The 16,464-nt window shown below is 38.2% G+C and overlaps 1 protein-coding gene across 2 annotated transcripts in view; it reads left to right on the forward strand.

The window, feature by feature from the left end:
• The window catches only part of MEIS1 (Meis homeobox 1), a 143,143-nt gene that overhangs the window by 18,933 nt on the left and 107,746 nt on the right, over positions 1–16,464 (forward strand). For both annotated transcript variants that reach the window (XM_055122745.1, XM_055122746.1), the window contains exon 7: positions 11,392–11,503. In XM_055122745.1, the coding sequence (XP_054978720.1) occupies positions 11,392–11,503 (112 nt within the window). The remainder of the gene's footprint in view (positions 1–11,391; positions 11,504–16,464) is intronic.

Raw genomic sequence — 16,464 nt, forward strand, 5'->3', positions numbered from 1 at the left:
TAAGAAACCACGAAGAAGTTAGAAAATACCCTATTGCGAATTGTGAGTAGGAACCAGTGGTACATGCAAATTTCCAGATTTCTTTTACCTAATGTATAATGCTAGAAGGTAAAAGAATACAAAACTACATATTGGCTGAATTGCTTTCCTTCTCACATCAAAATTCTGAATTTTCTAGTTTGAGAGTTTAGAAGGAGAGAGAAAATTTCTTGACAATGAGCAAGTATGTCTGAAAGTGAAGTGTGCTGGTTATAACTTAGGGTCTCTTAGGCTGACAGTTGACCTGCCAACACAGAGACAATTTAGCATGAGAGCACTAGTGTTTGAATATAGACACTGCTGCCAGAGAGTATGTCATTTAAATCCCAGGAGCTTTTATTTCTTTATCTGAACCATGAGGATGATAACAGAAATAACTTAATTGAGTTTTCCTTAGAGCTAAATAAGAATGAATGCAAAACTTTTAGATTAATAAACCCCAACTAAAGAGTCTGGAACAATATTTTTTCTTTTGTTGTTTTGTGTTTAGGCTACAACCAGAAGTACTCTGGGGTTGCTCCTGACTCTGCACGAAGGGATCCCTCCTGACAAGGCTAGGGGACTAAGTGGGGTGCGGGAATGGAACTCAGGTCAACCAAGTACAAGGCAAATGCCCTACCAGTTATACTATCACTCTAACCCCACTATTTCTCTTTCTTACTTCTAGTCTACCTTCGCATAGGGATTTAGATTTGGGGAGGAAATCCTGGGGAGATGTTAAAACAGTGCCATTTTATAGACTGTTTTATAATCATAGAGTTTAAGAAAACTCTTGTTTAAATCTTGTTTATTATGAGGGCCACTATAATTTTGATTTCATCATCTTGTAAAAAGGGACTGGACATTCAGATGTGTTGCTAAGATAGTACAGTGAATCATTACAGATTCACACATAGGTTAAACTGCCAATAACAGTCATGTGAAGGCCTTGTGCAAAGTACTTTTCCCAACTTTTTGTGTGTGTGTGTGTGTGTGCAAATGATTCATGGCTAAGGCCCAGTTGCTTGCAGAATCTTACTAGCTGCTTGTACTAGAATACAATGTTTTCTGTGCCGTCAGATGTTCTTTTGCTAGGATGGCTGCCTAGAAAATGTTGTGGTTTAAAGTTGTTTTTTATAAGACACTTTGAGTTTGTTTTATCTTAATTTGTTTTCAGAATGAGGAGCACTTAATATTTGATTTTACAAATGTAAAATAAAACATTGGGAAGCAAGCTATCTTATAAAGGGATTTTTATAACACCAGGTATACTGGCATAGAACTTGAAGAGTCTTCTGCTACTCCTACATAGAAATAATAGAAAATAGTCTAAATTTCATTAGAAAATTATCAGAAGAGAACTAAAGAATATAGTTTGAAATACTTAATTTCAAATATTTGGAAATATGGTGGCACCAGTGCATGTGTTTTTTTAAAAATCTTTGAAATTACTCATGTATAGTTTACAGGTATGTTTGCAGACATAGAAGCACAGTCATTAGAATAATTTAATATAGGAGTTTGTTTTTATTAAGTGCATGACAGCCATAATACAATTGCCAGGGTAAGGAAAAGTTATCACAATATACTTAAGTGCATTTGCTAAGATTCTGTGCAGTGAGGTTTTATCTTATCTCTGTTCCTAGTTTTTTTCTCCATAAAAAACTGCTTACTAGAATTTGAACACTCAATGCTCTTGAAATATTTCTAAATTACTCACATACCTTCCAATTTTTGCGATTTTGAGAAAACTGTCAGCTCTTCCTAGAAGTTTCTCATTGATTCTAATTATTATTATTATTACTATTATTATTATTTTCCCCATGTAATTTGTTCGGATAGAGCTACCCCACCTAGGAATCTCTATTCTTTTCTAACCATTGTGGAGTCACCACAGGATCGTTTGGACATTGTTTCCAGTGGAGAAAAATTAGAGAACATGTAAGTGCTGTGTGGATTTTTAATCAAGAAACCTTTTGGACTATTTGGGGGGTTAGGATTAATACCTGTAGACTTTTTTACTTTGTATTGTCATGGATTAATTTTCAATTTCATGGATGAATTAATTCAACTCTGCTACTTACTAATGACCTGAGAGTAAGAGAATTGAGACCTAACAGATATCAGGCTGTGGAAAAGTCAGGTTGTAAGGAACACTGAGAACGTGACCTATAGTGCTGAGTCTGAACTTCCAAAGGTCATTGCCCTTATTGCTGGCAACAAGCAACCCTTGGGTATTGTCAAGAGAGGCAGGCCTGACAGTCTGTGGAGAGGAGGTAGAATATTGACGCCTAGTAGGTTTTAAAATGCATCTGCCTATAAAGCTGCATTCAGTTTTATTGCGATGTATTTAAAAACATAATGAGCTTTTCTCACCTTCTCTTGACTACCTTCTGATGCACATGCCGGCCAATGCCACTGTGTGTGCATTAGTGTGCACTACAGACCTCCACCCCCGTGTCAGAACCCCAGGCTTCAGTGATTCAGGGAGCTTCAACAATCACCTGATACAAAACTTCTCATTTAAAGATGAAATTACTCCTTGGAGAATTTTTACCAAAGGCAAAAAAAGCACAAAAATTCTCCTCCTCTCTACATGCCTCATTACACAGAGATAGAGGATTCAATGTTTGAAAAATTATCAGTTTTGTAGGTTTTATTTGTGGTACGTGATTGCTGGGAAATAGAGAACTCAATTTACCAGATGCTGTCTCTGCCTTCACAAGCTACCCCTATCACTACCATCACACGATCAGGTATATATAGTTGAATATGTATGTATGTGTATACATATGTATTTAGAATAGAATTTAGGATTTATTAAAAACACATTTATATACTGTCACTGTAGCACTGTCCTCCCGTTGTTCATCAAATTTGCTCAAGCGGGCACCAGTAACAGCTCCATTGTAACACTTGTTATTACTGTTTTGGGCATACCGAATACGCCACCGGTAGCTTGCCAGACTCTGCCGTGCGGGCAGGATACTCTCAGTAGCTTGCTGGGCTCTCCGAGAGGAATTTATATACCATGTATTTAAATCAGATACATATGATTATACTAAAATTACTTATATACCATATGTGCTTCTGGGTTATCTCATTCATGTTGTGGATAAAGATACTGATTGACACCAATGTAGTGGACACCATAACCCAGGGATTATTTTATCGCCACCAGGGTGTAATTGTAGATTGAAAGTGCATAAAGGAAAGCATGGTGGGGCTGGAACTGTGAGAAGAGAAAGTCTGGTGGGTCTGTGAGAGTTACAGATTCTGAATGGATGCTGGATTTCCATGGTCTCACCACTAAGTTACCATCAGCCTTAAGGCACCAAAATTGCCCTTCAGGCTCTATTAAGTGGGACAATAAGTAAATTTTACCATGGGATCCATAAGGGGCTCAAGAAAATCCCTAGAAGCCTACAGACTTGGCAATGGTAAGAGAGTGGGAGGAGGGACCAGGAAGGAAATGAGCAAAAGAGGAGAGAGGATGGAGAAAGTCCGAAGGCATATGAGAGACGATAACATTTTTGAAAGTTGGCTTCCCTGTGGAAGGCACATGTAGGCTACTTCCAAGGCTGCTATCTACCCTGGTCAGCCCTGGCCTGATCAGCAGGACAATGTGGGCTTTGAATAGGTGTTACCTCCAGACCATTACATGAGCATTTTCACATGACCCCCTTAAGTCTGAAGCACATATGTCTGCTGTTGTCACTGTATGTGAGTTTAGGTACTCACAAACATTAAAAGGCAAAAGTCAATTCTACTGTGTCAAAACAGAACATGCTGCCTAGACTACTTATGATTAAATGAATTTTGTTTAATGACTGTCAGATTTTAAAATAATCTGTAGAAATAATTTTACATTATTTTTCTGTATTACCAGAATTTGAAGTTGAGTATATATAGTCTCAGGGACCATGTTTTTCAAAGATTTGGCTTTACCTAGGGCTCTAGCAAATGGTAGGTGCTCTTGGATGGTTGAGCAGCTGATTGATTTTAGCGTACATTTTTGTTATTAAGTTGTTGCAAATGGGCACCATCAAACACTTCAAATAGGAGCTTCAGGATACCAGACTTTGAATACTTATAAATTAAAAGTAGAGCCAGTACCTCCCATTTCTCCAACTAAATCACACCGGATAGATATTTATTTCTTCTCATCACAGTACCTGGACTCTCCTGTCCTCAGTTCTGTGCATGGGTTTCTTTTTCATTGCCTCCCGCCCTTTAAATGGTATTATCAGTTTGAGCAGGGTATAAGGAATCTCAGTTCTGCTGTATTACATGATTTTGAGAGGTGGAATAGAGGGTGTTTGGCTCTACCTAACGGTGTTTGGGACTATTCCTGGCTCCGTGCTCAGGAGTGGTTTCTGGCTGTGCTTGCAAGACTATATGTGGTCCCAGGGATTCAAACCTGCATTGGTGGGATTCAAGGCATGTTCCTGAACCTCTGTGCTAAATCTCCAGCCCCTGAATTGCCTGGCTTTAAGTATCCTAAGAGGCACTGTTGGAACAGAGGTCAAGAGTCAAAGGGAGGGGCACTAATATGAATCAGCTACCTTGGTTATTGTAGGATGGTGGCAGTCAGAGGTCCATTCACTGTGTGGCTTGGGATTGCTCAGGTGTGTGTATGCACGTATGCACCAGCGCACGGGCATGTGAGCTAGTGGACATGGAAGCAACGTGTATAAATGGCATATATCTCACATGAATTGGTAACCCCTGATCTGGAGAGACTGGATTGTTCACTTTGGAGGTGAGCCAGCTAGAGATCAGGCCACTAGAGATCACATATTAAAGACACCCTGGTGGCTTGAGAGGGTAAATGAGCATCTGCAAAGAAAAAAGTACCCATTAATAGGTGTATACTAACTTCAGATTTTGAACACTGCACTTCATCAGCTTCTGCAGAACTGCTAGCTGACCACTTTAGAGTCATGACTGTCAGTTTTGCACCTTTTTTGCAGGGGACCACTAGGTTAGAAATTTCGAAGAACAAATCCTCTGCTTTTGGTTTAGAAACATTCAAGTATACTGAGATGATGAATGGTTAAGTAAGAGATATATCAGACTTTTTTATACTGTGGGGTACCTTTTAAATATTAGTTGTCAAATTTAACTTAAAATAGGAGGGGAAAGAGAAAACTACCTAAAAATTTTTTTATGTTATTTGAAGGTAAAAATAAGATCAGTTTGTATTCCCTGAGCACACACCAGCTGGAAGGTTGCCCAAGGTATATCATGCTCTTCACAAAACTGACTTGGGTTAACGGTTCTTTCCAGAAGATATATAACTGAATACACCTGTATGTAGATATGCCAACATTGACAAGTTCAGGTGATGCGAGTACATTAAACACTATGGGGACTGACATTTATTCAGTACTTATTTAATATTTTGTAATTTGCTTTTGTTATATCTCCAGAGAAGTGTTTTTTATCCCAATTTACAGATTGAAACATCGGGTTAGGGAAGTAATGGATTGTCTAAGTTAAATTTCAAACTGGAATATGACTGGCTTCTTTTCTTTTTTAATGGTGTTCTACAGCAAGTATTAATTTTTATAGCATTGTCTATTTGTGTGGATACAAGTGCATGTATTTTAAAATTTTTACAAGTCATTTTTGTGTTGATATTTATAGTTTCATTTATTTTTGGTTTGGGGGCCACACCCAGCAATGCATGGGGCTTACTCCTGGGTATATATTCAGGGATCAATCCTGGTGGTGCTCAGGTAACATTATGGGGTGCTAGAGATAGAACTCAGGTTGGCTGCATGCAAAGAAAAGTGCCTTAACTGCTGTACTATTTCTCCAGCGCAATTTCATGATATTTAGTACAGATTACAATATGAGATTATAACTTAAAAGAGATTCTCTGTATAATTTGTTATTAATTTATTAATTCAAAAATATATTTGTGGAACTGGGGAGATAGGTCTAGTGGTAGACTACATGTTTTGCATGTGCAAAGCTCCAAAGCATCATAGCTGTGGACTTACTAAGAATTTATGTCTCATGTGGTACAGACATTTCCCTGAAATGGAAGAGATAAGGATGAGCAAGATAAGGTCCAGGACGTCCAAACAGTCATAGTGAAAATTTTAGACAGGTAAAACAGGTTATCATAAGACAGTGAGAGTAAAATTATAGGAGTGTACACAAGGTACTCTAACTGCTCAGGAGAAGGACACCTGAGGGTGTGTGTATGTGAATGAGGAAACAATTTCTGGGGGAGGTTATATCTAAGTATGTCTTAATTAGTGAGTAGGAGGTAATAATGGACTGGGGCCAGGAAGGGCAGAACAATGTATTTTAAGTAGTTGAGAAGGATGAACATTGACACAGAGGAACATACTCAAAGAATCTGCAAAAATAACATTGGAATACAAGGAACAGGAGGGAGATAGTTCTTATCGGTAGACTATGCCAGGCTTTTTATACCAGGCTAATGACCCTAGATTGTATTCTGTAGGCTGTAGGGAGTCTTTCATTTCTTCATCAAATATTTCCTGAGTGCTAGTCCACTGTTTAGTACTGTGTTTGGTGCTTAGGATACTAGGTTGAGTAAAACTGACCATGGTTCTATTCTTTGTGGAGCTTATATTCTAGTGGAATTAGATTATTTAAACTGGAGGAATGTTGAAAGTCTTAAAATCAGCAATCAGTAGGACAGAATAAAAAGACTTATCTCAGAACTCCTTGAAGGTAAAAATGAACAAGACTTGGTAACTGGGTAGAGAAAAGGGATAGAACAAAGTGAAAGGGAGCAAGCATGAAGTCTTCAAAAGCTTCAGGTTTAGAAAGTGACCAGATGAGATTGTACATATTATGAATTGAACAAGAATGCCAAAAAACTTTGGTGGTAGGTGAAGAATTTGGGTTTGAACTTACTCTGTGAGTTCGTTATCTCTACATGGACATGGTTCAAAAAGTAGTCAAACAAACAAATCTATAGCCCCAAGAAGAAATCTGGTGGCACAGATTTTCTGATTATTAAATATTGGTAATGGAAATATATCACAGTGGGTAGGGCATTTGCCTTGCACATGGCCGACCCAGGTTCGATTTCTCTGTCCCTCTCGGAGAGTCCGTCAAGCTACCGAGAGTATCCCACCCACACAGCAGATCCTGGCAAGCTACCAAACGTACCTCAGAGTGAAACAGTTTCATGAGGAAAGAAGGAAAAAAGTCACCATTGGATAGCATGGATAGTGTTATTGGGAGGATAGTATGGTTTTGAAAGTTGCAGCTTGAGCCATAATGCCCCAAATTAGAGAGAGTATGGGGAATATTGTCTGCCATAGAAGCAGGGGGAGGGTGGGAAAGGGGGAGTATACCTGGGATATTGGTGGTGGGGAATGTGCACTGGTGGAGGGATGGGTGTTTGATCATTGTGAGATTGTAACCCAAACATGAAAGCTTGTAACTATCTCACGGTGATTCAATAAAATTTAAAAAATTTAAAAAAAAGAAAGTTGCAGCTGGTCTACTGAGCTCTGGGTAGGACATCAACAATTCAGTTTAGTAGAATTGTTGAATCAACAATTCAACTAAGTGTTAGTTGAGTGTGAGAATGTGCCACACCATGTGTTGAGCCAGGAAGAACAAGATTGGGAAGATCCAAATAAATTTCTTCCCCTAGTGGCATCTGTAGTCAAAGAGGTCATCACTTCTGTCTCACTACCAGATGCCAGAGCAGGTGCCTTTAGGGGAAAAATACCATTCCATATGTTTTAGCTTGTCATAGAAAAAAAACACTTTTTGAGGCATTCTTAATAAATGAGACAAAGAAATGGAAGAATTTATTTCTTTCTCTCTTTGGAAGAGAAGAGATAGGGTGAAAATTGTAGCTTGCTTCAAATGTTACCAGTGACTGTGTTTTGCAGTCTCAGAATTAGACAAAACAATGGAAAGTATAAACCAATTACATTGGCTCATATACTATATTATATAGTAATATATTGCCCGAAAAAAATTTTTTGAAGAAAATTTGCATCCATTTATGAAAAATGAAATAATGATCTTGACAATTCACTCTCAATATTGAGTTTGACTATACACCTAATGATCTTTAAGGTCTTTTTGCCCTGGTGTTTTGTTTGGGCATGTGAACATTCCCTAGGTAGTTGTCAAATCTTTAAAGAATTGCATATTCCTCTGAGAATAAGATGAAAAGGTATGGGCACTATCCCCAGGGGTGAAATTTCAAATGTCTACGTAAACACAATCATTGTTTAAACAAGACTTGAGCCCCACTGAAGTATCCCCTAGGAGGGTCATGGACTTTAGATCAGGACCTCTTATTTTAATAGAGTGTCAAGAAACAACAACATAGACATAGCTTACTCTGAAATCATGTACATTGAGAAAAAAAACCTCTTTGGGACTTAATTTAGAATCATGACTAAGGGTTGCTGTACATCTGATGCAGTGCTTCATTGATTTTGTTCTGTCAGCCTTACTTTACAAGTGGCCCCCAGCAACTCACAACTTCACAGATATATGTACATAATAGTATGCACATATTTTATTAAAAATAATAATGATGTTGTTTGGTATAACCACATGCAGTCACAGCAATCTGTTACTGTAACAGATTCTCTGGTAGATTTGGGGGGAGTTCTTTTTGATTAGGATTGTCGTACTTATTTATACTGGAAGAGTTCATGAGCTATTTCTGATACTTAGACTTTAATCATGCTTAATGAACTGAACTAAACATAATTCTTGTTCTGTTTTGGTAACCTTGTGGATTTCTCCTAATGTTCAGTTTCATATGACTACACCATTCTTGAAATGCTAATACCCAAAATGCTAATTCAAGTGAGGACCACAAAAGTTAGATTCCGTTTCAGAAAAGTGCGATCAGTATTCACAGGCCTTTCCAGAAGAGTAAGGATGTGAGAAGAATGATATTAGGTGGAAAATACTGGCTCCTCCACTAGTGAACACACAAATTTAAACATATAGGTTGCACAAAATTTGGATAAACTGAGGTGGAATCCAACATTTCTTGCATGAATGCTTGTATAATGTGGCGATAGCTGTGAGAAAAGAGGAGCCCAGTATCTAAGACCCAACACAATGAAAATGCAATGAATTGGAATGCCTCACAGATCATAGCGGAATCAGAATTTCCAGCAAGGAAAATCTTTTCATGGTGAATTAAGTGGTGGATGAAGAAAAATGGTGATGAAAAAAGGTAGGCACAGATCACAAACACTGGGCTCAGGGCTCACTGCTGAAGATTTAAGAACCTTAGCTAAAGCTATGCAGAATAGAATGTGGAAAATTGAATTTACTAAACAATTAAGCATTGAATTAATCTACATCCTGCACAGTAGAAAAGTGGGGGAGGGAGCAGAGCAGAGCTGAATAAATCAGTGGAGCTCATTAAAAGATAGTGAATATATCAGGTCTGATGTAGCATAAAGGAGGACAGTTTCCTGTATAACATGGAATAATTCTTTGGTTCTAAGTCACCTTTCTGGAGTCCTAGTCTTAATCAGATTAACAAACATGCTTCTGATGAGGTTAGTCTGTTGCTCTGTATTTTAGCTTGTTATCATAGCTTTTCTATTAATTACAAGTCAGATCACCAGTCAACAATAGTAGTGAGGGACAACATAAATAAATGAGAGTGCCCAGGAGATGTCATTCTCAGGATCTCATGCATCCTGAAACTCCCACGGGTTCCTGCAGCCTCCCACATGCCTTGCTGGTCTTTTGTTCAATTACAGTTAATGCAATAGTTTGCCATTTTCTCCTTCTAATTATATTTTCAAGTGGGATTTGTAGCACATAGAAAAACATCCTTTTACATGTCGAGGCACTGGGGTTTTGTGCCTGGCATTGTCTGTCCCCTGGGTGCTGTACCATTCTTTCTGCAGTGCTCTGAATAAACAAGTCCCCCTTTTAGAGCTGCAGTTGTACAACTGAAAATTTATGCATTAACTGTTTGCATTCTGAGCATGTGTTCCAGATTACGTTTTACAGCATTCTTCTGGTATGCTGCAGAATGCATGTTTGTCAAAAGCACTTCTTTCACAGTTCACATATCTTTCAATCACAGAATCAGCAGATCAATTAGCACTGTTTTTGAGAATATGCATAATGGTTGAGTCAAACCTACAAGTGGTGTCTCTTTCTGTGACTTTAATTTTTCAGGCTGTGTTAATCTGTGGCCAAGATTATAGACTAAGTGGAAGGCAACACAAGGAATCATTTCCTTTGATTTTTGAATAGCAAGCCTCTGAGATGGGATCTTTACTTCTCTGGGGTGTTTAAAACTGTTTTCACCTCAACCTTTCCTTATCGTCTCTGGGATACGAGAATGCTTTTCAATAAATGGGCAAAGGAAACTTTGATTTTGTGAGCCATATTGAAAATGTTGGGTTAGTAATACCCCACAATCGTGAACCATGAGATGCCGGACTTGAATGATTATATACTTGTTTTACATACAAGATCTTCCTGCTTTCTCACTAATAATCCTGTAGACGAATATCACTTCGTAGCCAAACACCAGCTTTCTATTTTGCCTTATTCCTACTGTGCAGGCTGACGGGTGACTCATAAGACTGTTTTTGAAAGCTAACCCTAAAAGCTAATTAAAATCTTTTCTGGTGATAAAGAGAGATTTGGGAGAAGTGTTGCCATGATTGTTTTCTTCAAGAATTTAATTTACAGCCAATTTTTCCTATCTGAATGTTACTTTCAAATGCACCCTGTGATAAGAAGCAACATCTGTTTTCTGTTCAATAGTACAAGAAGGCTCGGCATGGGGCTGAGTGTACACAGTCCATGTGAATTGCATTGTTATTCCCATTTCTTTTTTGTCCCTGAGCTTGGTCCATTTGCCATGTACCATCCGGAAAACAGCTGACACATACTGGCTATTATGGACCCTGGCCTAATTGTGAGGTCTTAAAAGCTCTGCCATGTTTGTTTGCTAGGCTGAAACAGAGGCTGCTGTAGACTGCAGTGTGGTAGAAACCAACACCCTCATTCTGTGTGTGCAGAGTAGCAGACTGTTGTGCCAGCGGGTTTGTCGATGTTAAAAATATACGCACAATCAAATGGCAGCATTTCCCCCCTTTGCCTAGAATGTTTTTGTTTGCCTTGGTAATAAAGCATGCAATTACCTACAGAGCAAGTATTCGCTGATATTATTTTTGCTTACAAGCAATAACTGGTAAATTTCAAGTGTTTCAGTCTTCGTTGAGACGGAATAATTTGTGAAGGGGTCTATAAAGGGATGACAAGATTGTTCCAGATTTCGTCTGCTCTGTCATGACACTGTGGCATCCTACCTGATGTGTTAACAGACCACCCTATTTGGATTTCTCATTTGTGCCTCCACAGCCCTCTTGGAATCGAGATCACGATGACACGGCATCAACCCGTTCAGGGGGAACCCCAGGCCCTTCCAGTGGTGGCCACACATCACACAGCGGGGATAATAGCAGTGAACAAGGTAGGAGATGTTTTCTCATTCTCAGTTTTGCTACTTGTTTCATTGTTAAGGGTTGAAAAATCAGGAATGTCTTCTTAGTCATTACTTATACAAGTTTTCCTAGAATGCAAGCATCTATAATTTGAGAGTCAATTCGTCTTATTTTATTCCCCTAACCCTTTTCTTTTATGCTATGTCAGCTGCCTAACTGTCCATCACCTGACCATCTATATAAAATACACCAGTGAATTGACTGAGAAGAAGATTAGAGAAGGAGATTAGAAGCTTGAGTGTGCACAAATAGTATGCTAGGAATAGTTGGCTCTACAAATAAAAATATTATTATTATTATTATTACTTTATAGGGGAGCACAAAGAAGTATTGATTAAGATTTCAAGTTTACTGCCTTTAAATTCTTATAAGGGGAATAAGGGATATAGCTCAGTGGTACAGCACTTGCCTTTCATGTGTAAGGCTTGGGTTCAAGCCCTGTTAATACAAAAACAATAACAAAAAAATGCTTAAAAGGCATTTCAGAAACTTAGGTTGAGTTTTCTTCATTGGGTTGAAGTCAAATTTCTGGACTTAGCAATCTGATTCTCTTAAGTGCTTGAACTTCATTGCAGAGTCAAACTACAGGGAATCATAAAGACACAGAAGGATATCAAATAAATTTAATTTGTGTATTACCTTGAAAGCACATACCTCTGTGTATGTGAATATCCGTGGATATGCATGTCTGAGTATAGATAGTAGGAAGTAAAGTTACAAGTAAACTTGGGTCACGTGGTAAATGTGTGTTCAGATGTCTTGAACTGTTTTTGATGAGATGAGACCTACTGCAGTAGATTTTGTGTTCAATTAATGTGATCAAAGTTTGAAAGAACATTTTCTCTAAGACTATAAAATGATGGCTTTCTGGAGATTGACTTGAATGAGCCCATCTTAGGTACATACTCTGAAATCTGGTTTAATGACTCTGTTTCATTGGCATGCTATTAGATAACGAAAGATATTTGTTTTCTACTTTAAGTGGGCTATCCAATTATAATTGCAAAGTGTGCATTGAACTTCACAAGAGTAATTTGAAAACAAACATAAGAAAGTTAAATTTTTGTTTAGGCCACATGTATGCTATTTGGATGGTGTTCATGTCTACATGTAGAATTATAAGTGTCAGAGACATTTTATTGTTCAAAGAAAAATTGCTGACTGCATCACCACTCTAAATCCTATAACAATGGAGTCTGCAAGAGTAAACTGGTTTTGAGCTGAGGCAGAAACAGGTAACCCTTGACTTTTAGTGGGAAATGATATGCTGTATAAAATCCGAGGGGCTTTTTTTCTTTCAAGTATGTGTACATGTTCTGGTATTGTTGCTTACGGTGTTACAGTTAAGGGGGTGTCAGTGTTTTCCATACAAAGCCCTACTTTCAGAATTCAACTACACCAGGAGTTTTCAAAAAGTTGTAAATGAAATCTAAATTCTCTTAGCTGTAGTCCAACATTACTACTGGAGGTCACATCTTGCCTAGTACTTTATTTGTTTATTTCCTTTGTTTCTTGCTTTTTGAAAAGATACATCATCTTTTGAATAGGCAGGTAGTTTAGGAGCATCTTTGAAGGCTTACAAATTGCTGAAATGCACTTGAATATAAAATTGTAGTGTGTAAATTTTCTCAGACATAATATGATAAAAAAGACTTTCAGAGTGCAAATATTTCATCCCAGTTTTACCCCCTGATATGTCATAACACGGAATTAAGAATTTTGCATGCTTCTTTTTCCTTCAACAACTTTTCTCTAACAGCCGATTTTGGAATGAACTTAATTGTAACCAGGAGCAATATATCCTTCACATTACTAGACTTTTCCACTTGCATTCTTTCTCTTTCTATTATTTTCATAAAAATTACCATCCAGTGTTTTCCCTAAAAAAGCATTTTACGTAGATTATCATGTTTGAATTTGAATGATGTTAGTTAAATTTTTTCTTAAACAATCCTGGATGGTGTGTGTGTGTGTGTGTGTGTGTGTGTGTGTGTGTGTGTGTGTGTGTGTGTGTGTGTGTGTTAGAGTGAGGGGGCACAGATAAAGTAGGACTAGCCCCCCTTTGGAAAATTAGAAAAATAAGCTATGAATAAGTTGAGCCACTGGTTGAGGTTCTAGCGAAGCATCAGACTTAAAATTAGTTATCCTATTATTTGTGTAATACTCTTCTCATCATACCGTCTTTCTCAGCCCTCTACCAAAGATCCAAGGTTAATTGCTTCCAGTGAGATCAAATAGAAGCTTTCTGCATTAGTTCCTTCCCTTGCTCCAGCTTGATATCACAGGTGGTAGGAATCACACCCCAAGTCACCTGTCCTTCCCAGTGGTTTCCCTCTGGCATTGTATGAATCCTGGCTAAATGGAAAAGGAGGTCAAGAAATGTTGCTGCAACAACTTAAGCACAGTTCCATACTAGCCATGACCTCTCTAAAACCTTTCCTTTCCATGCCTGAGACCTGTAGAGCCAGGTATTTGTGAGGCCTGCAGATTAGCTATGTACACTGGCTTTTCCATGTTTCCCTGTCTGCCTTTTCTGGCAGCAGGCATGTGTAAGCTGTGCCAGCATTTGGCCCGTAGTGCATGTCCTAAATAGTTATTTACACAGTTTGAGTCCATTTTAGTCAACTGGGTAAATAACAGCCCTCTTCAAAAGATTTATAAATCCATAAATATGTCTTTATACATACCCAATAGACAGAAATAACTCAATCTGTCAAGAACATATCCAAAGAGGTGTTTCCCCCACAGACAGGAGTAATACATATTTTAAAACTTTCTCTACTGTATTATTTGAAGTGCATTTCTTTCTTCCTCATTCCTTTTCAATTTTCGCCACTTCATTATGGCACCTGTGATACAAAAAAAGAAGAAAAGGAAGTCCCCTAGGCTTTGTCCTCTGTTAAATGACCTATCTGCTGCGTGATGTAGGCAGATAATAAGCTCAGTCTCATCTGAGATCTGTTCTTTTAGACTTTAAGAGTAAATAAAACAAGTCAACCAGGAAATTCTCGGTACCGTGTGATTTAAAAATAAAGTAACAGCTCCATGGGTCCTTGGAATTTGGGCTTTTGCGGGAGGGTCTGATAATTTGCCAAATCATTGGTATTTTTTGCAATTGATGGAATAATTTTAGTTCAAAAATGTTAACCCAAGCATAAGAAAAATGCAAAATTCAAATCTTGGCATTCAGTAGTGAACATAACTAAGATGTGCAATTAAGAATATAACCAAAGATACTATTATTCATCAGACAATTAATGTTTATTCACTATGTACTTAATATCTACACTCACCTCAACTTATTTGTCATGGCAACTCTTCTTATGACATCTGCTCTTATTTCATATTAGCACTTGAGACCCCTTGCTAGAAACTGATCCTTTAATAGTGAAGCTCTTTTAAATTGGCATTTGAAAGGAAGGTCTAATATCAGTATGTGGTCAGGGGCCCATTACTGTTGCTGCAATCCTGAATTTTCCAAAGATACTGGATTGAATCCTTATATTGTCCCAGCAATTCGCTTTCTTCCCCTTTCAGTTGATTAAAAACTAACACTCCGGAATATGAAGAGTGAGTAGCTGTCAGAGAAAGCTCTCAGAACTTGTGTCTGGCCTTTGTTGCTGCTTTCGGACAGTGTTTCCAGGGCCTCAAGCAGAGGCTCCTAAGATAAGCTCAGCATATATACAGATACTCAACTCTTTCATGTGTCTTTATTCTCTGCAGGGCACTGTCCTGCTGGTCATCTCAGGGTCTTTTCTAGGAAGTGTGTGGTTTATAGAGGAAAAACACTAAGCAAGTCTTGTGCCTTTTCCCACCAGAGTTATCCTCCTTTTCAGAAGGGCTGTTGCAGCTGCTCTGCAACTCAGGATTGAATACATACATGTTGAGTTTAGGACGCATCTCTCTTTCTGGCTTAGAGTTACAACAGATCGCAGTGAAATAATAAAATGCTACATTTAGGGGCTAACAGGCAGTGTAGGTATTCCCATCTCTCACTCTGTGAATGGTCATGGAAGTTCAGAGAGGCTAGGAGATAATCCCCAAGACACATATTTGAAGTAGGGCTGGAACTTGAACTCATGTAGTCTTGCTCCAGAACCCAGCTCCCAACTCTACCACATCCTTGTGGCTGAGAATAGGAAAAGGTATCATTTTGTGGATATTCTGTTGCTAACTTGATGTTTCTTTCCCCACTATCTGCCCTGGGCCTGGTTCTATGCTCTGGTAACAGAGCTAGGAATAAAACACAATCATCCAACTCAGGGAGGTTAGACTTTGCTGAGAATCTAGTTTTGTGTGCTAAGTAAAATGATGATGGAGATATTTACAGAGGAGCATGATGACTGATATGATTAATTTGTATTATGTATTAAGAACCTATATCATTTCACTCATTCAAGGATTTATTGAATTGAGATTCGGAGCATAGAAAACAAGTAAGGACATTTCTCTTGCAGAACATTTTCCACTTAAAGCTCATCTCTTTTGCTTCTTTTGTGAGGTTAAAGAAAAAAAAGTATTATTTCTAGATTGAAATTTGACGTGAAACATTCCAAACCTAAAGTGCTTTAATGATTGCTGTAACTTCTAAAATGAATTGGAACTTCTTTCTTGGGGTGCAGGACTCAGATCAACAATAGTATGTTTGCTCCCACTTTTGAAATAAAAGGAGAAGAGAAACTTTTTAAAAGAAAAACAATAGAAAATCACAGTTATTTCTTTATAATAATCTATTAATAGTTTCAGTGCCTCCCCTGTCCCCCACCCCCCACCTCATGTCTGCTTTGTAGGAGTTCAGGCAACCTATAGGCAGAAGGCAATTCCATTTATTATTGAAAGAAATCTCAAGGCAGTTGTTTGAGACCTGGGAAGCCAGCAGGCAGAACTGGATGAGAGGGGGTTGGGGAGAAAGGCGAGAGGGAGGTGGGAA

Source organism: Sorex araneus, chromosome X (genome assembly GCF_027595985.1).
Source record: "Sorex araneus isolate mSorAra2 chromosome X, mSorAra2.pri, whole genome shotgun sequence".
In the NCBI taxonomy this organism is placed as follows: Eukaryota; Metazoa; Chordata; class Mammalia; order Eulipotyphla; family Soricidae; genus Sorex; species Sorex araneus.